This window comes from Rhineura floridana, chromosome 7, assembly GCF_030035675.1.
Source record: "Rhineura floridana isolate rRhiFlo1 chromosome 7, rRhiFlo1.hap2, whole genome shotgun sequence".
NCBI lineage: Eukaryota > Metazoa > Chordata > Lepidosauria > Squamata > Rhineuridae > Rhineura > Rhineura floridana.
Genome location: NC_084486.1, coordinates 35,574,487 through 35,602,351, shown reverse-complemented (window position 1 = coordinate 35,602,351; position 27,865 = coordinate 35,574,487). Strand labels below are relative to the sequence as shown.

The 27,865-nt window shown below is 41.0% G+C and overlaps 1 protein-coding gene across 1 annotated transcript in view; it reads right to left on the bottom strand.

Annotated features, from left to right (window-relative positions):
• The window catches only part of LOC133388826 (collagen alpha-1(XIII) chain-like), a 154,399-nt gene that overhangs the window by 53,648 nt on the left and 72,886 nt on the right, over window positions 1–27,865 (bottom strand). The window contains exons 18-22 of the mRNA XM_061635208.1: window positions 25,656–25,700; window positions 12,207–12,269; window positions 8,663–8,716; window positions 7,479–7,556; window positions 3,780–3,848 (exon numbers count right to left, since the gene is read on the bottom strand). Coding sequence (XP_061491192.1) covers window positions 3,780–3,848; window positions 7,479–7,556; window positions 8,663–8,716; window positions 12,207–12,269; window positions 25,656–25,700 — 309 coding nt within the window. The remainder of the gene's footprint in view (window positions 1–3,779; window positions 3,849–7,478; window positions 7,557–8,662; window positions 8,717–12,206; window positions 12,270–25,655; window positions 25,701–27,865) is intronic.

Genomic DNA, 27,865 nt, shown 5'->3' with positions numbered 1-27,865 from the left:
AGCAATAAACCAAACTTAGCATGAAGTACTAGGTTTTATAACCCAGCTGGAATGTCAAAATAGCTTTTACACTGTAAGTTTTCCTTTAGAGAAAAAGCCCCACAGTCTTATAGTATCTTCAAAATAATCTATGGGCAATATCCAACTGGCACTAGCAGATGTGGCAGGGCTTTCTCTTCCCCTCCTCCCCTCCTACAGAGGGTCTCCCAACCCTCCAGAGTAGATTTTAGGGACACACAGGGGGCTTCACAGGGGAGAAGAGGAAGGGGAAAGCAAGTCTGCACAAATGGAAAGACTGTTGCACAAGTGGGGAACCGCAACTGGATATCACCCTATAGGCTTACAATTGTACAAGTTGAGTGGCTGTTTTAGGTGCTTAGAAGCAAGTATTCAAGCCAGTATTGCTTCAGCACCCTGACATGCAAAACAATTTCTCCCCAGCTGTATCCAGAAGCAATTTCCATCCAGTTTTCCCTGTATATATGCTACTGACCTAGAACCCACAGCGCAGCAAGTGGCCAAGGTATGCTTCAGTATGGCTTTAGACAGCCAAACTGCTAACTAGTGTACACTGTCCCCATTCATCATCAATCATCAAGCTGAGCCAAACTCATCTGTCTACTTGCATATTTCTGTTTTGCAGAAATAGTTTGAATTCCAGATCAGAAAGGAATAGGTCAATATGAGGTACAAAATTGAATTTATTTAGCAGATGGGAAGCCCATGTGTGTTTGACATTTTTTAACAAAATAAAACCTTTAGGAGAAAAACTCATTTCAGTGAGTCAAGTTCTTACTAAACGTATAAGTATTGCAAGAAGTTGTCTTCATTGATTCCTACTGCCTAATAGGTCTATAAACATCTGTTGCAGCTAGGTAACTAATCTGAAACATCTGCAGTATTATCTGGGGGTGGGGAAGGATCTTATTACTATTGCTAAGTCTATACCTCCTGCAAAACGTTATCAGCTGGCAGGAGCAATATAGGCATATTATATAAACTTGTATTTTATTTAAATTAATATCTTTGTTCTAGCTGATAGCCTATTGGTAGCGCATAAAAATGCCCATTGAATGTAGAAGTTAAATACTCAATAGTATCTCAGGGCACAGTCTGAGGGCACATGAGGCTACCACCTTGCTTAAAGGTAAGCAAAACTCAATCTGTTCAGTAGCTGGATCAGAGACCTCCTGGAAATCACATCTATGCCACTTTGAGTTCCATGATGGAACAAAGGTGGATATAACTAAGAGGAAAATAAAAATCAATGAACGTATAGTGTTTTCCTGAACTTTTATAATTACAGTTAAAGGTCTTGGGGATTTTTGTGCAGGTAAAACTGAAAAGCTTTTTAAAGGACTGAGAATGTACATTTGCTATCCAGAGAGCTATGATTAGAATGCACTGTGATGCTCATTTGGGTCCCACTAAATTGTCTGGATTCACTACCTGATATGGATGGGAATGTGCACTTGTGTTTGGGGCCATTAGTGATGGCATAACTGGGCCCTCTGTGCATTTTCAGTATTTATGTACCAGCTGATTTTTATGTGCAGTATCAATGGATACAGAAGTGTTCCATTTGTGCAGTTGACTTGAAGGCCCACTCCAGCTTGTTGAAAGCTTTTCATGCATATAGAAACAAGACTGAGAGTAAAGGCATTACTGAAATGAACAGCGTTAAGGAGCATCCCAATAAGGCCAGAAAGTTATCTGTGTGGTATAAAATTGGCTTGATGAATAATGACACAAATGTATTTAGCTGGGCAGCCAGTACAGCTCTGAAGTTTTCTGCTTTCTGGTTTAATGCTGTTAAGTGATATGACTCCACATCAGGGATGGCGGAAAATATCTGCTAAATTGGACTTAGCACCGGATTCCGACTGAATTCGACAGGACACTATCTTTTCGGACCGGCACCGATTTCTTGTGCTGGGACGCGGTTGTAATCTGCCCTAGGCTACATATGTCATCAATGTTAATTGTTAAATCATCCTGCAATTTCGTGTTTTTTAAAAAGACAGCTCAGAGAATTCTGAATCTCCATCCTCTCATGCAGGAAACATGATGATGAGACTAACCAACACTACCCGCCCCACCCACCCCACCCCACCCCACTTTCATTGCTGCTGTCCTGAGCCCATCAGGGGCTCTCTCTCTCTCTGTGTGCTAAATGTGTGTGTGTGTGTGTGTGTGTGTGACTGCCTGCAGTGTGCCACCACCGCCTGCCTGCCTATGCCTCTCCCACACTCTCAGACTGTGTTTTCTAACTTTCTATTGTCACCCCTTGTGAGACCCTTGATTATGTTCAATCATTGGCGTAGCTGCTGGTGCCTTGTCTAAGTGTGAGAGTTTTTAAACAATTTAAATAAATAGGTAATTCATTGCTTAAACACTGTGATCATTCACATAAGCATTTATGCTAAAAATTGCACAATTTTTTTTAGCCACCAAAAAACCCAATGTGGAACATTGTGATCATTTATATTTTACGTTAAAAAATTATGCATTTTTTCCCCACCACCTCCCCCCCCGGATCAAATCACCAAAAAACACACACAGCAGATTGAATTGGCAAGTGCCAGAGCAAGCAGAAACAAAAAAAGGGCAGATCGGGATCGACCAACGGACTATTGGAATACAAGCGGATTGGAACTAGGCAGCGAGCCGCATTCCTACCCCACATACCTCTCTTTGCTTGATTTGGAAACAATAAACCATTTTCCTAGAGGAACACAAAAGCCTCAAATCGGTCCTCCATCTAAGACAGCACCCAGGGGTGTCATGGCACCTGCGAAGGCCTTATTGGCTTCCCCAGGCAGGGCACGCAGGCACTGAGCTTTCACTAAAAAAAAGCAAGTCTCTAGCCCTCCTAGAAAGATTATGAAGCAAAATGTACAGGTACCCTTCAACGCGATTTCTATGAAATTAACCAGCCTGGCTTCTCCTGTCTATCACTGTATTTAGTCAGTGAGTGAAGTCAGAGTGGTAAGTGAGTTGCCTGGATACCAGGCAATAGGGATCCATGGGTTCCTAAATATCTTCTGTTTTTCCCTTCCCTTTGGTGCACTTTTCCTGCTTCTGTTTTATTTTCTAGTAATCCTTGGAACTTCTATAGTTTGGCCTTCCTTTTTTCCTAGCAACCTGGATTCTTCTTTCCTGTGGTGGGTTTGTCTGAGATCGGGTACTCTTTAGAAGTTATTTTCCAAATGCTACTAAACAATAAGCTTGGGTGCATGTTAAAGAATTCCCTCCCCTAATGGCAAATGCAAAATGTGAAAACTTTGCAGAGGCTTAGGTGTGTCATCTGCTATGCAGGAGCTGATGTCGAGGCACTCATTAAGAATTCATTATATAGTGAACTTACAATACAATGGTATACATGTCTACTTCAGATGTAAATCTCTTTGTGCTTAATGGGGCTTCCTCCCAGGTAAGTGGGACCAGGATGGCAGTCTAGGCTTTGGTTTAGGGTTGCCATTGGGGAAAACAGGGTTCTTGTACCGTTAACAACTGTACCTCCGCAATCAGGACCAGTAGGACACACCTTCCATGATAAACATGAGATTGACTCGGGGGAGGGGAGAAGCAGCTATGATTACTCTCTCTAATTTTGTGTTATGCCAAGCCCCCCCCAGCAGCCATTTTGTGTTATGCCATGCCCCCATGGCAGCCATTTTGTGACTGATGCATGCAGCACACTCTCAAAATTCAAAATGTGCCCCCTGGTACAAAAAGGTTAGCAAGCTCTGGCACACACATATGTGTCAGTTTCTTACCTGTAAAGCTTCATTGATATTGCCATTGTAATCTACCATTTCATTCTTTCCTGGTTCACCCTTGGGACCCTGAAAAATATAACTGCGGTTAGAAACTAAAGTTTCCATCTAGATTAGAGATACCTGGCATAGTGCTGGTTTCTGATGAAAGTCTGTTGAACTGTACAGGACAATGTGGGATAATATTCAGGTGCTTGCTAATATTTCAGTGCTTGCACATGCAGTGCTCACAGGGGCCAGCAGCAAAATTTTAAGCATCTGTATTTGGAATAGGCATCTCACTATTATGATAATCAGTTTAATCTGTGTGCTTTGAGCCCTTTTCCCTTGGTGGCAAGCTATCAGATAGATAGTAGTACCACCTAGTATCTGAGGGCAGGGAATACACTAGAAGTCAAGGATTATGCAGCCCTTTCTGGGTTTCACTCCAGTCCATTTCTTGCCTTCATTTGAGGTGGATCTCTGAACCCTCTTCCTTAGCTTTGGTGTTAGTCTTTATCTTGGTCCCTGAGCATGTCCTGACTCCCCCCCCCTTTCCCCCATTTTCGGTTCTTTTGACTTCACTGTTATTTGTGCTTGAGGAAAAACATGTTCATTTTTTTCTCAGCTTCTTGCTTTTTTTTGGCCGCCATTTGTCCTTTCCCTACTACCCCCCAGTTGCCTGTTTTTCCTCCATTCCCTTGGCCTTTTTGGCAGCTGTTCACCTGCCCCTCTCTCCCGTCTGCCCACCATTTCACCTGTTCTGTCCCTTTGTTGTCCATGGTCCAGCAAGCAGCGTTTGTTCCCTTCCTTGCCTGTGATTTTCTACCTTTCTGGCTGGCAGCTTTCACCCGACACGTGTTCTGGTGCTTGCAGCCACAGTTGTTTTTGTCTCCTTCCCTGCCAGCCTCCCACAACTTGTGGTTTGCTTTTTCACCCGCCCTTTTGTGGCAGTTGCCCTTCATTTCTCTCCCAGTCACCATTTTCTTTTCATTGTTCCTGCCTTTTTTGTTGGGGCAATCATTTTTTCCTGTGTTCTCTTTTCCTGCACTTTTTCTTGCTTACTGTCAATTGAACCTTTTCTTCTTACTCTGCCTCTATTCTACCTCCACCCCCATCTCAAACAGTTGCTGGAGGATAAATTAATAGGGCAGTGCCTTAGTGCCTGGCTTCCTGCTACAGTCTGCAGCCGCCTCATTGATTCACCGCACCCCCCATCTGTGTGTTTTCTGCTTATTCACCGCACCTCCCATCTGTGTCCGTATGTTGATTGCTTTTGCCCACTGTACTCTCCATCTGTGTGCGTGTGCTGAAAACCACATCTGTCCACTCTGGTGGACACCGCTGCTTTACCAGCTGGACATTACCAACTCCAGGCACAGGTATCTTCATCTTTCCCCCAGCATTTGATCTTCTTTCAGCTGATGGACCTCCCTCCAGAAACCTTAGATTCCAGTAACCTCAATGGACCCTGATCACCACAGATCAGCTTGTAGGGGTGGGGCCCATTGCAACAAAGAGTTCATTCAGGGGATGGGAAATGCCACCAAAGGGTTCCACAATATAAACTGACTGGAGTTGAGGGCAGTGGGTATGGCTCTACTTCATTTTTATCAGAGGTTTCACTTGGATCCCATACTCATCTGTTCGACAACACAAGCGTGAAAGTACATATCAGCAAACAAGAGGGACTTGATCTAAGAGTCTTCAAGTGGAGTTGCCTCTGCTCTTTAACTGGACCAAGCATAATTTGAAGTCACTGGTAGCAGAACAGCTCAGTAGAGAATGTCATGATGGATTGGCTCAGCAGACAGGAGGTGGCTCCATGGGAATGGAGACTTCATTTAGAGATCTTCTTCCAAGTCCAATGTTGGCTCGGCCCTTTAGTTGTGGACCTGTTTGCGACAAGTCAGAACACCTATCTGCCTTGGTTCTTTGCAAGGTATCACAAGGTGGAAGCTGAAGTCATGGACACTCTCTCCATCTCATAGCCAGACGTTCTGCTCTGTGCCTTCCTTCCATGCCTCTGTTAGGTTGGGGACATTGGAAGCTTCACCAGGAACAAGTACAGATGGTTCTGCTGGCCTAGTATTGACTGTGTCATCCATGTTTTTCAGATCTTTTCTGCCTGTTGATCATGGGATTGTGAATGAACCAGTAAGGCTGGATCTCTTGTCAGGGTCTGATTTGGCATTCCAACACCTAACGGCTGAGTCTGACAGTTTGATGTCCTGGCCTCCTGGTGACCATTAGAATTTATCAGTTAGCCTTTTCTCACTGGAGTGTGGCCCACAATGTTCATCCCTCCAAAGTCATACTTCAACATGGTCTTGCTTTTCTGCACAAAGGGATAGAGATGGGCCTCAAACAGAAAATCCTACAGTGTCAGGTTTCCAGTATTTAATCTATCCTTTTGTTCAGGGCCGCCTCCTCCTCCCTGGGTGTGCATCTCTTGGTAAAGTGTTTCCTGAAGAAGGAAGACTTGATAAACATCATTTCCTATCATAGAATCTTCAGAAGGTGTGAAAAGCGCTGCAGTGTCTGCCCTTTGAGCCTCTTCAGTTTCCTTATGGATTCTTTCATTTAAGGTTCTGTTTCTCATCAGCATCACCTCGGCATAGTGTGTTTCCGAGTTGGGGGCCTTGTCCATGGTGTGACATTTGTGCATTTTTAAACAAAGATTCCATTCTTTTACGTACTCTCCCTTCATTCCTCCTAAAGATGAACTCCAGCTTTCACTGCTATCAGAACATCATTTTGCCATCCTTCTGTCCTAACCTGGTGCATCCTTTGGAAAAAGCCTGGCATTCACTCAATGTCCGCAGAACCCTCAAGGTCTATTTTTCTCACACCTGGGGCATCTATCTCACTGATTTCTTATTTGTCTTGTTTCATCCACAGACTTTGCAGAGAAAGGTTTCTTCAGCTACCTTGGCTTGTTGGCTGCTGGTCTATATCTCTCTGACCTATGAGTCTCTTAAGCTCCTCATGCCCAGCTGGTCTGCAACCATGGCACTTTTTGTCACCAATGTTCCTATTCTGGACATTTGTAGAGCTAGTCCCAACAACTTTACTAAGCATTATAAGATAGATCTGTATGCTTCAGCTGACACTTTATTTGGGAGGATGGTGTTACAACAAGCAGTTTCACAGACAGAGGCAGCCTAGATGGACCTTCCCTACTGGGATTGCTTTGGTACATCCCACCTAGGGGAATATATTCTTGATATTTCTCCACCCAGGGAAAATGGACCATTGGACTCATCTGAAAGGTAGTTTTCCTGGGTGTCAGGCCATTAGGGCTACTCCCTAGTTTGTGGATGGGCTACCAGTCTCTGATCTGTTAGTTTATATAGTCTTGATCTTTCTCCTAGTCCTCTGGGCTGCTAAGGCTGTTACTGTTCTTTTATTACTGTTTTTTTGTTAGTCAAGGAGGCATTATCTCTTATTTGCATTACTTCCTGTTATGTTGTTCCTTTTCTACACAAGAAATGTGGGTGGATGTTAAAGAATCCCCCCTTCCCTAAAAAAGGAAAATGTGAAAACTTTGCAGAGGCTTAGACATGTCTGTCTTGGATTCCTGCACTGAGCAGGGGGTTGGACCTGATGGCCTTATAGGCCTCTCCCAGCTCTACTATTCTATGATGTGACATTTGGTGGCCTTCAGTGCTTGAAACAACAAACAGAATGCCTTAAAGAAGAGCAAAGAGATTTACTCACCTTTGGTCCTGGAGGCCCAGGTAATCCAGGTTCACCTTTGCCTCCTCCAAGTGCATTGCCAGAATCTCCCTTTTCTCCCTAGATAGACAAAAGGAGGAAAAATTGTCAATTGATTATTATACTTGTATTTTTATATAATAAGGCTTTTTCTGAATGAGTGAGGGGGAGGAAGTGATATTGACAAGGTGTTGCTGACAACACCCTTTAGACAGTTGCCTAATAACACCATATACACTAACGGTGAAATCAATTATCCAAACACCAGCCTCAATGTGGCAAAACAGCACCATCCACACACAAGAGGGAGGCACCTGCAGATTTGGTGAAACCCCAAGGTTTGCAAAAGTACAACAAATCTTTAGGGAAAAAAATCTCAGTGGGGGAGGAAGCAAAACAGCTCAATGGGGATTGAGCATGCTCAGTAGGCATGGAATGCTGGTTGACTATTAGGGGGGATGGAAAACTGGGGGAAAGAGAGGGAGTGACCTAGAAAAGGGCATGGCTGGAATCCTGAAGAGAAGCATTCCACACTGCAACATTTTGTTGCAGATAGCTTTTTTTCAGAATTCCAGCAGGTAGCCATATTAGTTTGTTACAGCCAAAATAAAAATTACATCTTATGACACCCTAAAGACTAATGGATTTATAGTGGCACAAGGTTTCAATGACCTGGTTCGCATGATACACTAAGCCAAACCTTGTTTTAGTGAGACCACACAAACGTGGGTTCCCGGAAAGTTGCCTGCTGCTGCTTTGATCTTCCCCGGTCCCTTTGTGCTGCCATGCTGCTCTAAGGTAAGCCAAGGTTTGACTTACTGTGTTATCTGAACCAGGACTCATTGTTAAGCTTTCTTCTCACTAACCATGAGCTATACCAAGGTTTGTTCTTGGAAGCTTATGTCATATAAACACAATACACACCATACATTTAAAGCATATTTAAAGCACATGGAATCCTGGGAATTGTAGTTCTGTGAGGAGTAAACTACAGGGAACTACTGGGAACTGTAGTTTACTCGCAGAACTACAATTCCCTGCACCCTTTGGGGGAGCCATGTGCTTTAAATATGCTTTAAATGTATGGTGTGTACACAGCCTCTTCCCCAGCATGTTTCTGTGCTAGCAACTAAAGGAAATATACCTGCTATCACTTCCCCTTCCTCTTCCTAGGTAACAAAACAAACCTTTTGTGCTATGGTTGCAGGAGGCCCTGGATCTCCAGGCTTTCCTTTCTCTCCCTGTTGGTGAAATATAAACATGGTTAGATACCAGCTGCAATTATTTGTTTACCTTGTACAAGGATCAGCTGAATAACAGTAAATCTATCTATACTAGGCACAATGTAGCAATTATATCTAGAACTTTACTCCTGTTCCCCTGCTGAATTTATTTCTGAAGAAGTATCAAGTTTGCCTTTTGATTCTATATCACAGCATGCTCATATATCAATTAGCTGATTATTTCTGCAACAATTTCAGAGTAAAAGGGCAATCTGTAACTGGATGGATAAAAACTGGTTTATTTTTTACATTTATACCCTGCCTTTCTTTTCATAATAGAAACCCAAGGCGGCTTACATATGATTCCCAGGCGGTCTCCCATCCAGGTACTGACCAGACCTGACCTAGCTTAGCTTCAGCAGGGTGCTGGCCTCATGTGCCTTCGGACCATAGCCTGGGATTTTTTAAAATCAGATTTTAAAATTTGAAATACAATTTTTAAGATCTTTTAAAAAACTAATTGCTTTTTAAAAAGTTTTCTTTATAAGAAGTTTCCATTTTTCAAATAACCTGGTTTAAAATGAATTAATCTCCTAACTGTACACAATCTTATGAACTCTTTACTTATGAAATGCTGTTTTTCATGCCATCTTGTCGGGAAACAATCTTCACAGCACAATTGTTTATATGGACTAGCAAGTGCATCTCTAGGTACCAGATTCGAGGTGATACAATCCTGTACATGACCAAGATTATCCACTGTGCCTGTATGGATGACCTTTTACTCTTATTTTATGCCCAACTATGTACACTCTACAATGTTGTTCAGTTCTGAAATTTTTCATATTTATGACTCTACCAATAACAGGGTAGGAGTTTTTTTTAATAGCTATGTGGTGACAAAATATGGCAATTCCCAGAATAACCATCTAGTTAAAAGTTACGGCATAGTAATATTTTATGTTATACAATTATGGGTGCAACCACTTGCAATTAACATGAAAAGGTTTTTTCACGACATTAGGTTCTAACATTAAATGTCATCTGAAGATTGTTATAAGCATATGTTCATATGCTTATGACCACAGTGTTGTCTCTAAGACACGATTCTTATCAATTTGAATGTTTGTTTTTAGCTCCTGGGGAAGGAGAGACATTCCCTAAAATGTGTAGACCACTTAATAAATCATCCACAAAACACCAGATCCTGTCTCTTCTCATTTTGTCTAGCAACCAAACAACGTGGACATTCACATTTCAATTCATCTCACAGAGAAACACTATTTTATCTAGTAACTATCACCCCTTGTTTCTGGAAAGTTCTGAACAGAACAACCTGGGTTTGTTACAACTCAAGTAAGTAATTTTGCTATATATCCAGGCAGGCAGGCAGGCAGGCCTATTAAGAAAAGATCACTCTAGAGTACAAAAGGGTCTGAGCCTGTACAGCCAAAAGTTTGAGTTGTGCCTTTATGTTATATAAAAGCTGCACTTAGTTGCAAACAAATATTTATTTATTTAGAACATTTTATGAGCCACCTTCAGCTTATACCCCCAGAGCAGTGTACAGTTAAAAGAACAAAAGAAAACAATACAACAATTCAACAATAAAACAACATAAAACACAGAAACAGCAACATCCATCCAAGAAACCAGGCTGAATATCAAACAGCAACTATTCAACATGCTGAAACGCTGGGAAAACAAAAAAAAGGTCTTTACTGTGCAGAAGACTTCAGATTAAGTGCCAGGCAAGCTCTTCCAGCAAAGCCATTCTAAATATGAGGCACTATGACGAAAAACAGTCTCTTGTCACCACCTGCCAAACCTCAGATGGTGATAGGACTCAGACAAAGGCCTTGAATGAAGGTTATATGTTTTAGGCAGACTCAAGTGGAAGGAAGTAGTCTTTTAAATAAGCAGACCTCAAGCTATCCTGGGCTTTATTAGGCACTGGGCAACTGTCAGCACTTTGAAAAGTGCCCCCAAATTAACCAGCTATCAGTGTAGCTGTTTAAGAACTGATAAGATGCGGTCTCTATAGCCAGTTCCAGTTAGCAATCTAGCAGCTGCAATTTGTACCAACTGAAGTTTCTGAGGCCTTCAAAGAACACACCACAAGTCCAGACTAGAAGTTACCAGAGCCTCAATTATTGTGTCTCTGTCCAGCAGGGGCTATAGCTGATGCTCCAGTGCCAGTGCTTCATCTATTAACAGGACCACCAGACTGTGAACCCCACAGAGTGTAACCCCATCTTTAGGGGGAGCACAACCCAGTATGTTCTAATGATTAGAACTGAATGCATTTTCCCTCTAGAAATAGATGAACTTCAAAACAGGAAGTTTGATTTAAATCACCTTGAATCAACACACCCTGATCTATAATAGCACAGTCTGTAGTAAAAGTTATTATAAGGCTGCAATCTTGAAACCATTTATTCCAGAATAATCCCATGTCCTGCAGCAAGAGACTATTTCTGGCAACTTCTGCTCAGTAGGTGAATCACATGGATATGTATCATGTGAGGGACACATTTCTTAACAGGAATGGCACCGCTAATATGGCACATGGGAGTGGGGTGGGAACAACCATGGGAGAGTGGCTACAAGACCATTCCAAGTTTGATGTCGAAAGGAAGCCTAAGAGTTGAACAGGGCAGCCTTTTCTTTACTGCAATAGGCCTTAGGATGGAAGGGAAACAGAAGGGAGGGGACGAATGAGCAAAGTGGTAAGCGAGAATAGTCATGAATAAAGTACAGAGAGTTGTGCAGAGAAAACCTCATTATCTGACCACTGAAAGTTCTGCCTAACTTTCCTTTCTGTTTTCTGCAACCTTGATTCCAGCTTCAGTTCTAAATATAACTGCTTTCTATGCTCGCATGATGGTAAATCTGTGCAGTGGTCCAAACATACATGGCCGTGCCCGTAACACTTTGAATACAGCTGGAAGTTGTTTACTCAGAGGGTCATTTTCATCTCCTATCTGGATCTGCAGAAGGGAAGTTTGAGTTGTCCTGTTTCAATAGTGCAGAGAAGCCATTAAGTGGAATGCTATGTTTTCAAATTAGATTGGGAAACACAAAAAATTAATGAATTACAGCAAGAGCTAATACTAATCAGTTGCATGGCTTTTGTCCTCTTTTAAGCCAGCAGCGATTACAACCCCTCATATATCTAACTTCCTAGAATCCTTCTGAATCTTCGTCCTCCTATCATAATATCCATCCTATTTGGTATTCCAGAGGTAAAGACAGACATAATATAAAAATATCTCTTTCAGAAGCTGATGTTTTGTGTATTTTGGATAACAGTAGTTTGTGCATTCTGAACAGGGGTACTCCAAATTTTGGTTAAGTTTTGGACATGCACTGCACACTCCATACATGTAAGTAATATAATAAAAACATTCCACAAGCATGGAAATGTAGTTCACAGCAACCTGGTTGGGGTTGTTGGGAAGGGCAATACAAATAAGGCAACCAGGCCCAAGCATTTGCAATCTCCTACCCTCTGCCCCCTTTTCCCTGCCAAACCTGGGGGGCCCATCTTCCCTGCAACACCACGTTCTCCCTTTATTCGGAGGGGTGGGTGGAAGAAAAAGGAGACAAAGGATAATGTGTTACACTTGAGCAGTAGTCTCCAAACACAACATACCCAAACCCTGAAACAGGGCCCCCTGTGTGGAAGAATCCCTGCCTCATCCTGTAAGAGGAAAAACCTAGAGCTCACCTTGTAACATGCAAGGATAAAGAACATGAAGATGGCAGTTGGGTGGGCAGGTATATTTAATCTGACAAAAATATTGTTGTAAGTTTGCTGTCTGATCACTGTGAATGGTAATCAGTGATCCTGCCTTAAAGTGAAGCCTGATTAGAATCCTAGATTTGACAAAAGAATGTGTTCCTTAATGGCTAAAGATGATTCCCTGAATGGACAATTTATTTACAGAGGTTGGGACTGAGAGAAGAGTTCTTAACAGATCAACCACTTTTGTACATAAGACAGACTTTCTGGCTTATCATGATTCATCAGGAATGATCAGCATGCTTGTGCTCCTCTGCTGGTGTGAGCCTTGGCTTCCCATTACATCTCAACCAGGGATCATGGTTTGTTGCTCCCTAACAAGCCATGATCAGCAAGCCAATACATCATGGCTTCCAGGTGGCTAGCAATCCTGGCTTGTTTAGGGAGCAATGAACCATGAGCTCTGATTTAGACATAATAGGAGGACAAGCCTGCTTGGTGCTAAGGAAGGAGTAAAGTAGGATTGACTGGACAGTCTGCATGAGGCACAAGCATACTGCTCATTCCAAAAAGCCACAATAAGCTAGAAACTCTGGCCTGTTACATGCAAATGCAGCCATTATGTCTGAGAAGAAGCAGGTTGGCAGTTTTGAAGACACAGAGAATGAGACAGAGAACCAAGAGTTTCTAAGTGGAGTTAGCAGAAACAAGCTCAGTCTTAAATGGCAGTCCAAGCTCCTCCCTGGAGATCTATCTTGAAAGAGTGGCTTGTCTCCACTCATGCCCTGCTTGTAGTGGTAAACAAAGCAATTATAAAAGACACCACAAGTCTCGAGTGCTCTCCCATCCAAAGAAAAATAAGTGTGCTTGTGCTCCCCTTGAAATTTCTCACTACTTTCTTGGAGGAAGTCAGGCCTGCTGCAGAACAATATAAACAGAAGGAAATGTCTTCACTGCACCTTTGTAAGTACATGAACTGAAGTATGTAAAATGTCCCAGGAAAAAGTAGAATAGAAAGTCAACAGTGCAGAGTCTATGCTCTTTGTGTATCATTTCCCTAATGATTTACCTATGAGGTGTATGCTCTTGTGATACATCCCGACAATCACTTCCATTGTGGGGAACTGTGTTTACCAGCACACACACAGCTATTCCAAGTTGCCCTGACTTATGCCTCATCAGAGCTTGGAAAAGTTACTTTTCCAAGCTCTGCTCAGCATGCATTAGCAATCATAAATGTGTTTCACAGTGACAATGGCTGCTGTGTTATTGGATGGTGGCCATGAACACACTGTAGGGCATATCACAGGTTCCTCTCATAAAGTACGCCTTCATATTTCAACAGACAGAAGTGGACGATAGCAGAAGCAGGTAGCAAAATGTGCTGCATCTTCGAGCACAGGCTAGCTAGGAAGTTCAGGTAAGATGCTATAAATTCAAGTAGAAAATTACCTTGGGTAACCATGTTCTTTCTTACCAGTTTTAGCAATGGCAGTATGCTGATTGAGGGCCAATCCATATGGCCCTTTTGCATGTCAGGAGCTCAGCTGTGTAGGTTGCCATCTTGTTGGTGGTAAAATGGTTGTTTGATTGCTTGCATAACATAAACCACCAAACAATCTCCACATAGGGTAAATTAGTTGTATTCTGCATTCATTCCTTACATTTTTTTTATCCTGCTCTTTCTCTGAAGAACTCAAGGTAGCTGTTCAACTCTCTCCCCTCTCCATTTTATCTCCATAATAACTTTGTTGTAAGGATAAATGCCAGTTAAGGAGAGAGAGTGAGGACTGGCCCAAGGTTACCCAGGGAGCTTCATGGCCGAGTGGAGATTTAAACATGAATCTTTGATCAACACTCTAGCCACTACAACACACTGGCAATAACAGCCAGAGCTAAGGATAGATCACTCTGTCAGTTTCTGTTCAATCCTGTTTCTGCATGAATCGGTGATTTTTCACTTTTAAAAATCTTCACAAAGATATATAAAAACTCTTTTAAAACAAAATATAAATTTAAATAAATATTTTTTCTCAATGCATGCATTCCTAAATGTACTTTACCCTGCAGTATGTATTTTAATGCATTTTGCTTCTTTTTTGAGCTGAGAACTATATCACAAAATCTGGAGAAGTGCAAATTCTGAAGGATAACTACATTCTGATTCACATATTAGTCCAGGAGGTGTCAATCAGGTCAGTTTACACTCGAATTCACAGAAATCAATTTCCTCAAGTAACCCTAGAAGAAACAGCAACTTGCTATAAGTATTATTGCTGCTGCTGCTGCTGCTATTAGCAGCAGCAGCAGTATTTATATAGAGCTTTAAAGTGATCAAAACACTTTTCATACCTTATCTCAGTAGTCCACACCACAACCCTATAAAGTAGATCACTGTTACTGTCTTTCTATTGTAGTCTGGGAAGGAGGGCTAGAGCTGGGAGGTGGTAGTTTGTCTAAAAGCCATATTCTGAAACAAAATTTGAACTAGCGGCTTCCTGTTTCACAGATCAATCTCTTTGCCATCACGCCACAGTAGTATTTCTTACTACTGTAAGAAATACTGCATGATAAACTCTTTGGGCAATCATTTTAGCACAAGCAAAGCATCAACCTGAATCACTGCAACCCAGTTCCTGACTTGCCCAAAGGATGATGCGGCTCACCTTTCAGTATGACAATTACGCCAGGCTCATATCATAAGCCACAGAACAAAATTCTGTGGAACTTGTATCTTTTTGAAGTCTAATAATGGTTGTTTCCATGCTATGCATTTTCTCTAGAATGGGCATCATTCATACACTCAATTTTTATGTAGAATCCAGATGTTTCTACCAAACCATTGCATTTCACCATTTTATTTACTGTCCTATCTTTTTAAAGACTTGAATTGTCACATTTTAAAACTTTCTTCCTTAAAACACAGTCAAAGCTTTTCAGTACTATTGTCTCTTTAAATAGTAGATTCCTTCTTACCCTTTTCTTTTAAAATGGCTTCTGCTCTTGTAATCAGTTGCTTCTTTTCACTCATGTAGCCCTACCGTTCCTGAATTGGACCTTCTTTAGTCAGTTCCTCTTGCCCACATTGAGGCAGAGAGCTTTCATTACTACTGCTTTCTTCCTCTTTGCATCCAGAGTAATTGCTCATCAATACAGATATATCATTTTTGATGAGTGCATAACTTCCAAGTAAATATATAGTAGGATCTTGCCCGTGAGGATGGGCATTGCCAATGTTTTATCAGGCATATAGAACTGCATTAAGTCTTACGGAGCCACCATTTTAATTCTGCTTCCAGCTGACTGAGAAAAGAGCTGTGCCTGGGCAGTGCTACAGAGTTATGGTGTGGAAACAACTACTCTGAGTTGTGAGCAAGAAGAAAATAATTAGATGGGAAATGAATTCCTCTCTATGGGACAAATACGACATAGTCAATGAAGAACGGGGGAAATGAGGGGAGAGGAAAACAGCCAACATCTTTACTAACAAGATATCCTCATGCTCACATACTGATTATAACACCAGATCTCCTTAAGAGACTTAAAATAAAACATAGACAAAGCAGACTAAGTACAGACCTTTCTTTAAGCGTAATACCTTTGCTCCTAGAATCCCTGGCTCACCCTACGTTAGGAAAGGTGGAAAAATAAACTGAGAGAAGGAAAGAGGAGAGGGTGACTGTTTTACTTCCAGTACTAATGGGCAGAGTAGGTGACCATTCTTTGAAAAAGACTTCATGCCAAAGCACCACTTCAGCTTTATTTGTATTTGCATCTACATCTGTTTAAAGAGTTCCACTCGGTCTCACACAGCTGTGTACTGATGTGAAATTCACTCATGCAACATTCTATCCAACTTTAATTGGATAAAAAAATATTTTATTTCAAGAATCAAAATGGAATCTTCAGAAACAGAAACGCAGATGGGCAAGAGTTGTTAGTATTCAAGTTTGAGGGTGGAACTAATGAGGAAAACATGGGGATCCCAACCCTATGGTTTCCTTCTAATGTGAAAGTTGGAGTTGGGGGCATTTTCTGGGGAGAATCTGTAGATGGAAAAGGATTCAAACTTTCCTGCTGCTTGTCGATTCTGCCCTGAAAATGTCAGCCCCACAGCAACTTCAAAGAAAGAGAACTAGAGAAAAAGAAACTAGAGAAAGAGAAAAAGAATGCAGACAGGAGCAAGGTTGATTCCTAATAGTTGGGTCACCAGGGGCATTAACAGTGATGCCCCTCTTTATGTTCTCCGATATAAGTGAATCGGGCACAATGAAGTGCTGCTCTTAGGGACACTCTGGTAATGACTCTGGTAAGCCCAGCCCTCCCCAACAGAATTCCCATGGGAGGGGGGTCCAAGCTATCTTTATGCTGTGTACACACAACAGTGTACAATTCTGCTCTCCATATATACCTTAACTGCCATAAGCCATGTTTGTGTGTACTATTTAAAATTATTCTGATAATGAAGCTATCTAGTTTGTTATACCAAAACCATTTAAAAATGTCCTAGTCTGCTTCTGTCTGCTTAGTTGTTATATGCCTTGAAGTCGATTGACATTTATTTATTTGTTGCATTTGTATACCGCCCCATAGCCGAAGCTCTCTGAATCAGCGACCTCCAATAGCATCTGCTATAAGCCACCCTGTTCAGATCTTGTAAGTTTAGGTCTGTAGCTTCCTTTATGGAATCAATCCATCTCTTGTTTGGTCTTCCTCTTTTTCTACTCCCTTCCGTTTTTCCCAGCATTACTGTCTTTTCTAGTGAATATGTCTTCTCATTATGTGTCCAAAGTATGATAACCTCAGTTTCATCATTTTAGCTTCTAATGATAGTTCTTGTTTAATTTGTTCTAACACCCAATTATTTGTCTTTTTTGCAGTCCATGGTATGTGCAAAGCTGTCCTCCAACACCACATCTCAAATGAGTTGATTTTTCTCATCCATTTTTTTACTGTCCAAATTTCACATCCATACATAGAGATCGGGAATACCATGGTCTGAACGATCCTGACTTCAGTGTTCAGTGCTACATCTTTGCATTTGAGGACTTTTTCTAGTTCTCTCATAGCTGGCCTCCCTAGTCTTAGCCTTCTTCTGATTAGTGTTATAATGTCTCTGTAACACCAGCACATCATATGGATTGTGGTATTATATTATTGTACCCCAATCCTAAACACTGGTTTGTTGGCACATCAAAGCTGATTTTTATCTTCTTTTTAAAATATTTGTGGACAATGTGTAATATGCAATCCTGCCATTTAATAAATCTGATGGATTAATTTGGCTAATTAATCTGATGGATGCACATTATGCTCTTCCTCTGACCAGATGTTATCTTAAACATTTGTATTATTGGCCAAGCGGTATAGCATTTTTACTGTTACTTTTACAAATTTACTGGATTTAACATCCAAGCTCTCTTCAAGGGATCATAAACTCTCCTATACTACAAAACACTGTATGTGATATTTCTGAGTGCACAGAAATTAGCAGTTGAACTGGCATAATAGCATGATGTTGTAAATATTTGTTTTTAAAAAAGAAGTTCCTTATTAAAACAGCCCTAATCTCAGGACTGTGCCTTTCTTCAGAATCTTTAGTTCTCTGTTAAACCATTATTTATCTCCTGTATCACATTTGCCTAAGACTTCCTCCCTGACTCTCAGTAGCCCCTCATGCTGACACTGCTCAGGAAACTGTAATTGGTGGCACTTCCCCTTAGAGTTTGCCTTTCCATGATATGTGAAATGGCTCTGAAGCTTACTAGGGACAAACTAGATGTGATGGCAGCAGATTCTGTGTCAACCATATATAGCACAGGTGGTGGGGGTCTGATTGTGATAGCAAGGGGAGTGTATGGATGCATCCTCCCCAAGCCTGCTGCTTACCTGACTCTAGCCTCTCTCCATAAGCCCTTTTCTCTTCTGATATCAGGAGAGATAAGAAAAGGAACACAGGAAGTCAGACCGTCTAGCTCATTAATGTCTACACTGACTGGCAGCAGCTCTGCAGAGTTTCAGACAGGATCTCTCCCAGCCTTTCTGGAGATGCTGGGGACTGAACCTGGGACTTTCTGAATGGAAAGCCACTGAGCCACAGCCCTTCACCGTGAGCAGGGATGGTGAACCTGTGGTCCTCCAGATGTTGTTGGACTACAACTCCCATTGTCCTTGACCATTGCCCATGCTGGCTGGAGCTGATAGAGTCTAACAGCATCTGGAGGGCCACAGGTTCCCCACCTCTGACCTAAAGGGGCATATTGCTGGGAGTTAAGTCTCCACCAGTGTTTCTAAACCTCCACCAGTATGCCTTTTGCTCTTTAAAAAAAACCCAGACCCTACCCCTGCTTTATTATGCACAGTAAAGGCAGAGCTAGGTCTCCTGCTGTCACATCTGGCTTGGTCCTTAGATATTCCTCTATGAGAAGATCAGCAGTGGCAGACAAACCTCCCTTAGGAGAGGATTGGATAAAGTCAAGATTTTTGGACCCGGGGGAACTGGCCTCCCCGTTCCGGCAACAATCCACCCCACAGCCGGATAAGCGAGTTTCTCAAATTACAGTACATCCAATTAAATCAGGAGCTGTTTTTATGGACGTCACGGGGTCTCTAAACCAGATTACAGAGTTAAAATGACATTCCCCTTCCAAAACAAACTCACTATATGAACATACATCAATTTCAACTGTAACATCCTCTAGGCTGTGTTGGAATGTCACATCTATATCCAAGCATGTACTACATCTTTTATCCTGGAATATAGCAGGCTGGACAGCTAAACAAAAGAACCTAGACTTGATTGCCTATTTAAATAGATTTGATATAATTTTTCTCCAGGAGACGTGGTGCACCCAAAATTTAATACTGGATGGCTTTTCCATTACTTGCCTACCTGCGGTTTATTCCCAAGCTAACCCAAAGGGTAGAGCTAAAGGTGGCCTGGCACTGCTGACTTCTACTGCATTGTCAGCCCACCTTAAATGCCTCCATTCATGTAAAAATATTGCTATGGGAGCCTTATTGTCTTATAACACCATATCATTTTTGTTAGTCAATATCTATATTTCCCCATTCTCCTCTAGGGAATTAAACGATCAAGCTTGGGAAGATTTAGAAAGATACTTAATAGAACTTGAGGCCCTATTCCCTAAAGCCTTTTTTTATCATCATGGGTGACTTTAATGCTAGGACTGGCCCCAACAATGATGCATTATTTGCATCAAACCTCTGGGGGGGAGAGGACAATGCTCATTATGCCTCTCACTATGACAGGGTTTCTAAGGATACCAAGATAAATTATGGTGGCATCTGCCTAACCCGCCTAATTGGCAATCATAATCTTATTATGCTGAATGGCCTTAGACCGGTAGATCCATGTGCAGAATACACTTTTATTTCAGGTCGAGGGAGCAGTGTCATCGACTATGCCCTAATTTCGCACCACCTACTCAATTTAACATCAAAATTCACGGTGGGCAATAGACAGGATAGTGACCATCTCCCCGTAACTCTTTCTATACAACTTCCAGAAAGGGGACGTTTGGCCCTAGAGTATAACCAAATGGACAATTTAGCATATACTACACATAAAAGGACCACTTGGTGCCCCTCTGTAGCCACAAATGTGGCAAAATTCCTTACTTCCTCTCTCGGATTGGCTTTGCAGGAACGAATAACGAAAGCCACAAACCCCCACCTAATATTAACAGACTATGCTATTTTGATTTCGAACCTAAAAACGATCTTAGAGCCCAAATCTTCCTCTCATAGGGCAACATTCAACATGGGTTCTTCCAGATGGTTTGATAAGGACAGTCTTGCTGCCAAGAGAAAACTAAGGCAGTCCTATCTACAATATCGCCTTCAAAATGCCAACACTCTTCCCTCTGAGTACTTTGTCATTAAAAGGAAATATAAGTTAACGATAGCCGCCAAAAAAAGGAAGGCGTTTCAGGAAGGGTGGAAGAACTTAATACAAGCCTCCAGAAATAAAAATTCGAAAACCTTCTGGAGGCTTGTTTCTGGAGCTATGAGACCATTAAATCCTGCCCCATGTAGTATTACTTCACACACATGGGAAATTTTTTTTACTGAAAATTATGAGGATACATGCCATATTTTCCCTTCTTTAAATCTAATAAATCTCCCAGTCTGGTCACCTGTCACTCAAAAGGAAATAATTGATCTGATTAGCAGTTTAAAACCAGGCAAAGCTCCTGGTTTTGATAATATACCATCTGAACTGTTGAAAGCACATCAAGTTTGGTGGGCTCCTCTGCTGGCCAACCTGTTTACAATGATAAATAAATCCGGATATCCCTCTGAGTCCTGGCTCGAAGCTATAGTCATTCCCATATTCAAGAAAGGGATTAGAGAGGATCCTGCGAACTATAGACCAATCAGTCTTCTCTCTGTAATTGGTAAACTTTATGCCAGCTACTTGAAAGGGAGACTTTCTACTTGGCTAGAAGAGGAAAATATCCTGGGATGGGAACAGGCGGGCTTTAGGAAAGGCAGGTCTGTGCTTGATCATTGTGTAATCCTAAATCATTTAGCTGAAAAATATAGGAACCGATGGGGCAATGGCCTATATGTTGCTTTTGTCGATTTAAAATCTGCATTCGATTCTATCCCTAGAGAGAAACTATGGGCAAAACTTGCAAACACTACAATTGATAAAAGACTTCTTTTTCTAATTATTCAACTGCATAAGCATACATCTTTTCGAGTTAGATGTGGCCGTGAGGGGGGCCTAACAAACCGCATTTCAACAACAAAAGGCGTTAGACAAGGCTGTATCTTAGCCCCTCTTTTATTTAACCTTTTTATGAATGATTTATCAATTAGATGTTATTCGCCTGATTTTCACTCCCCTAAATTAGCGATTCAGCACTGCCCTCTATTGTTATATGCAGATGCTGCTGCCCTCTTATCTTTATCCAAAGTTGGTTTAAAACGCTTATTTCGAGCTTTCATGCTATACTGTCATGAAAACCAGTTGACCATAAACTTTTCTAAAACAAAAATTTTAGTTTTTTCTAAGCGTCCTTCAGTTTCTGAATGGAAGATTAATACTCATCAAATTGCACAGGTTACCCAATTTAAGTATTTAGGCATTTTGTTTCACTCATCATTGTCCTGGGCCCCCCACATTCGAGCAGCTATTACAACAGCACGAAATTCAGCAAAGAGCATTTTATGATATTTTTTTACAAAAGGAGGACAATATATTCCGGCAGCCCTACAGGTTTTTAGGTCTAAAATAATCCCTCAACTCCTATATGGAGCACCACTGTGGATTCGTGCCTTTAATTCTTCTGTAGAGGCTGTACTTTCGATCTTCCTCCGACAAATCTTTAGTGTCCCAAGATGTGTTCCGGCTGCAGCCCTTAGATTGGAATCTGGCCAAACCTCGCTTGAGGCTCAAGCGTGGACTATAGCCTTAAAATACTGGATTAAATTGTCATATGGGTATTCTTCTGGCTATCCACCACTTATGTGGGAGGATCCCTTTTCCTCCCTATGGGCTAAAACGTTTTCCGCCTACCTTGCAACTATAGGCTTCTCCTTGGAGTATCTCTCTTCTCAAGACTCAGAGGCAGCCAAATATTCCATTTTGACTCGACTTAGGGATATAGACTTCCAACGCACAATTATGGTAGCTACCTCATCATGCTCTCCCATTCATTTCGGCCTGATGTACGAGCCGCTGACCCGTTCTTCTTACTTGGAATTTCTCACTGTCCCCAAATACCGTCTAGCCTTCACTAAGGCTAGATTTAATTGTCTAACTTCTGCATTATTAGAAGGGAGATACCGAGGCTTACCGTATGAAGATCAATTGTGCCCATGTAATGCATACGTTATTGAAACCCTTTTTCATGTTCTTTTTGAGTGTTCACTTTATACTACTGAACGCTCCAAATTTGTAATTCCTATTATAAAAAAGTTTCCTTATAAGCCGCTTAATTGTCTACTTCCCCACCTTTTGTCAGCTTCAAATAGTGAACTTACCTTATCTGTTGCCAAATTTATATGTGCTGCTCAATCTATACGGGGGAAAATGTTCCCTTTTGATGGTCCTGTTTTTATGTAAGATCTTAATACTATTTTATCTGGAAAGCTATTGTATTTTTTCTTTCAATGTTTTGGGTCTATGACTGTAATAAATTTGATTTGATTTGACAAACCTCCCTTAAGCACAGCTTGCCTGCCATTACCAATCTTCTCCTGCAACATTTGGTTGCATGGAGCAGTAGAGGCATTGTGGGACACATTATCAGTCCATGCGGACTTGGCTGGGGCATTGTCTGAACTGAGATGGCACCCTAGAAATCACTCTAGATTCTTCTGTACCATAAAGGATACATACAGGGGTTCCGCAGCAGACAAATCAACGTGGAAAGAATTTCCTGAAGGCAGGATGTTTGAAAATGATTGGGTCTACACAGGAGTGTTTCACGGTTCCTCTTCCCTGGCATTATCAATGCCCCTTTCTCTTAATTTTTGTACGTGCCCATCCATTTACTTTGCTGCTGTTGTTTTGCAAGTTTATCAGAAGCTAAAACCTGGCTGTTTTATAAACCTAAGATTTTCACTGTCAACTTTATTGAACAGTTTAAGGTGTTATGGTTACAACTGTGCATATTCAGCATTATTTTATGTCTGGGGGAAATGCGAAGTTTAGTAATGAAATGAAATGAAATGTAGCAAGAATGCTGTTCAGTCACGAGATCTGCCAGGAGATTTTTGTACTTTGAATGACAGGAAGATAAATAAAAAAACTCCTCACATATGGAGGAATTTTGGCTTATTTGCACAGCATAGCAAAATGTGACAAATGAGTGAAATTTATTCCTTTGGGGTATGGATTATTTATGCTATATTTTCATGGTATTTCCCCCTAATTCTCACATTTTATACCCCGGGGGCACTTCGTATTCACCAAACTGAGGAGTGGGGGGCAAGGGAGAGAGACAGATTGCTGGTGGTGACTCAAATGTGAAGGATTTTGCTGTCACATTTGAATAAAATGGGGAAAAATGCTTCAGATTTCTTTTTCTTAGGCTTTTGTTCTCATATCTGTATGAATTACTTGCTTTGCAGTTGGGAAACTTAAAAGTAGATTCAGGCAAACTGCTGAGGTGGTAAAGGCACCACACAGAGCCAACTAAGACTATTATTACACCACTTCATACATTTTTAAGTAAATGGTGAGCTACAATATCTATAATATGCCAGTGCATTCAAAAGAACAGTCCACACATAAAAATATTGTCCTTAGTTTAGCCACTTTAGCTGTTAATCTGAATCAAACGCTGATTCTTAGTGAAGGCTGAAGTACATCTTATGGTTGACATAAAGGCACTACAGAAAATGATCTCCCCATGTTAAATGACTCCTGCTCTGCCCATAATGGCGCCATCTGCACATAATGATCAGTCATGGTTTAGCATTATGTAGCATTATGAGGACAAGCCACAGTGAGTCTTAATACATTTGCATTCCTCTTCCAGCACACTTGCAAGGAGATTAGAAGCTTGTACTTCCATTTTTTATTAACTACAATTTAACATTATGTCCAACCCTAAACTGTAGGCTAGATTTATAAACCACAGTTTGAAGTTGGCTTATTTTAGTAAAGAATATTTAAGAGTAACTGCAGTCTGTCTAGGTTTGGGTATCACTACAAGCTGCAGTTAATCAAAAATAGAAACAAAAACTTCTGAACTCTTCCTCTGGCAAAGGAGGAGGTTGCAAGACCAAAGCTCACTGCAACTCAATCTTATAACACAAAACAGTGGTTTAGCATTACATGTGAACACAGCCAATGCTTGGAAGTTCACATTACATGAATCAATGCTGTTATGTTGCGAGTTTCCATATATCCCTCCCAATGGCCTGAAGAAGGATATGGAGATTGATAATATTATGGCTTAATCCATTTGAAATGTAAGTATGACAGTAGGAAGGTGGACTAGTCACGATGAAGAAGCCACTTTCAGCAGTTTCTTCATGGCAAACATCATGCCCACTCAGTCATATTTGACTGCTCCCTGTTGATGTCTATAAATTATGCTAGTGGGGAGCATGCTAACCAGCCAATATGTAAAATGTAACATCTCCTCAGTGAAAAAAAGATATAGAAAGCCTCTAGGAAAGATATAAATGGTAAGAATTTCTAGGCAAACGATGTAATGCAAATGAACCTTGAGATGAATGTTTATTGGCTATATAAGGGATGTGGTCCTCTGGGTAAATAAGTGAATAAGCGGCACATTGTATATATTAGTATTTGTTAGGCTCTTCAGTGAGAGCATCTGATTACAAGAGCAAGTACTAGGGAGAGAAGTGGGAATACATGGAAAGATATATTGTTAGAAATGGAAAAATGTGTGTTTGGAGAACTTAGTGCAATAGATAAGCAACAAAGACTTGCTTGGAGAAACAAATTAAATAATAAACCAAGAAGGGCAAACAAATTCAAACAATGAAAGGAGTGAAGCAGATGGATATGGAAGAAGAGGGAGAAGGATCATACCTCTCAACTTTCTGAAACAGAAATCAGGGGCAAAGCTAAAAAACACAAGGACAGAAGATGGAAATCAGGGATTCTATGTAATAACAGGTGAAAGAAACATTCAGAAATGCATCAGATGTGAGTAATGTTTAGTAACTATGGACTAGAGACAAAGAGGATAAATATATATTGGAGGGTACATTTGACTGAAGAGATGGCATGTCAGCCCTTTATCATGTAAATTTCATCTGAATCACAGCCATGAATTTAAACTTAAGCACACACTGCAGGGTAATTCTTCTCCATTCCTGAGAAAGTAATAAAAGTTTGAACCTTGATCCAACAGCAAATCAGTCAGATTTATTCCCTCTGGTTTCACTGTGCAAATGAAGCATGGATTGGTTTAGTGGGTCACACACAGTAATTGCAATGGGTTTTGCTTCCCTTTTTTCCACAAGGGGAAAACAGTTGCAGAACAGGCATGCCATCTGTTCAGCAAAACATTTCTTCCAGGTTTTTCTTGCTTTGCTAAATTGGGCTTTATGCTTTTGTATTTTAAAAGAATACATATAAAGAATATGAAAGGAAATCTTAAGAGACACCAAACTGATGTAATCTCTGAGACGCAGGGTGAGTTGAGAGGTATGGGTAAGGATGGTTGGATAAGTCAGATTCCATTCCTTGCAGAATACCTGAACTCCTTGTTTTCCTGGGAGCCCTGGCATGCCCCTCTCCCCCTGGAATAGGAAAAACAAAATAAAAATAATGAAGGAGAAGTGAGGGGAAACATAGAAACCCCATATGGCTTTAATTGGTGACCCCTAAAACAGGAGAAAACTATTTCGTAAGATCTCAAGAAGATCTGAGTCTTGAGAGTAGAAGTCAACTCTTGCTGTGCTAATTTCTTACAGCATAATTCGTAAATCCTGATTTTAGTATTACACATTGGACATGTTAAAGCCACCATAATGACATGATTTTCTCTGTCTTTTACATGGGGAACCTTTCTTGTGAGTGCCAAAAATTAATGGCAGAATCAGTCTAGAGACTGGTTGTGCCAGCAAATAAATACTCAGTGCAGTGTTTTGGATTGTGGTATTAGATAGCGTTGCAGAGATATTCTGCTAATGTGTCACGGGGTGGGAATCAACTGATGTCCTTTCAGATGTCACTCAACTGGCTGATGCTTGTTAGTGTTCTTCCAAGCAAAGACAGAGCTTCACTGGACAGAATGTATTAACTTGAAAACAACGTCCCATCAGGGAGGGTGAAACAAGGACCAACACATTTGGTGTAGGAGTAGAGTGACAAATTTGCCCATTTCTGGAAGTCAGAGAACGTACAATGGGCAGCATGGAACAAGTGATCCTACATGCTATGGGAGGAGAGAGAAATTGTAATTCAGGGATGCTGGAGTTTTGATGACTCTTTCCTGTCATGCATAATACATGGCTCTGTTCTCAGAACAGTACAGTACCCCTTTGCCTTTCTGGATTAGGGATGAATGAACCTGACAATTTTAGTTCCTCCCAGTTTCTCATTTCCTCAAATTAAGTTCAGTTCACTCCGTTTCCATATCAGTTTGCAATAAAAAAACTCCATGTGAAAATCTGCACACATTTTCATGTTCATTTCTCCCAATACACACATTTTTGCTTGCAATTTCTCTTAACATATACATTTTTGCAAGCCATTTATCCTAATAGTATATATTTTTGTATGCTATTTTCACTAATATACACATTTTGTATGCGCTTCCCCCTAATGTGCACATATTTATACACATGTTTTGAGTGGAGAACTGCATAGCAAAATTCAGAGAAGTGCAAATTTTGAAGAAAAGCTGTGTTTCAGTTCATATATTGACTTGGGAAGTGCAAATCATATTTACATTAAAATGTAAACTGAACAAATCCCCCCCCGCCCTACTCTGGACATATGTTCAAGCCTCCATAAGGTATTCACCAACATCCATAACATTCACTTGATTAAAATACTGTGTGGTTCTCTTGAATTAGATGCATTTATGTGAACTCACTTTTTCTAAGGACCTTTTCTTATGAGATATTTGTACTAAGATATGTGTATCTGGGTACAAAATAACTTGTAAGAAGCAGTCCTGGTAAGTTGGCAACTGCTGTTTGCCTACAGGAGCTGGTTCTCAGGGGGTTTGGGACCCAATGATCTTGACAACATGGAAGAAAAACGATGTTGTCAAGATCATTGGGTCCCCAAACCTCTGAGAACCAGCTCCTGTAGGCAAACAGCAGTTGCCAACTTACCAGGATTGCTTCTTACAAGATATTTTGTAAGAAGCAGTGTAGCATTGCCATCAACAAATCAATCAGACTCTATGAGGGCAAATAAGGAAAAGAACATGAAGAAAAAATTAACTTAGGGTGTCTCTAGACTGTCACTATTTTGTGGGAGGGACTGCACCTATTGGAACTTTAGGTTTGCACAGTTAAAGAGGATTAAAGCACTCTTGTTAGCCTTGCGCAACAAATCCACTTTAAAAATCGGTCTTTTTCCTGTAAGGAAAGTGACTGAAAAGTGTAGAATTAATGAGTGATTAACAGGAAACATCCTGAAAGTGAAACATGATGAATGCTCATTGTTGTATAACCTCCCCACAAATCAGTCTCAACAAATGGTCAAAAAAGGCTGGAGAAAATCTAATCTATGTGCGAGCAAAACAGGATGAATGCTGAATAAACAGGTTGTCTGGAGGAGCCCTCGGAAGGAACAGCAGTTTTTTTTTGGGGGGGGGGGCTCTAAACAGCATAGAAACAAAGCATATACATTTACAAGTGTCAAAAATCACCCAAAATGGGAGAACATTTTTGATGCTCACTAAAGGTAACATGAAACAATGTAATTTGTTTCTTCATTTTGAAATACT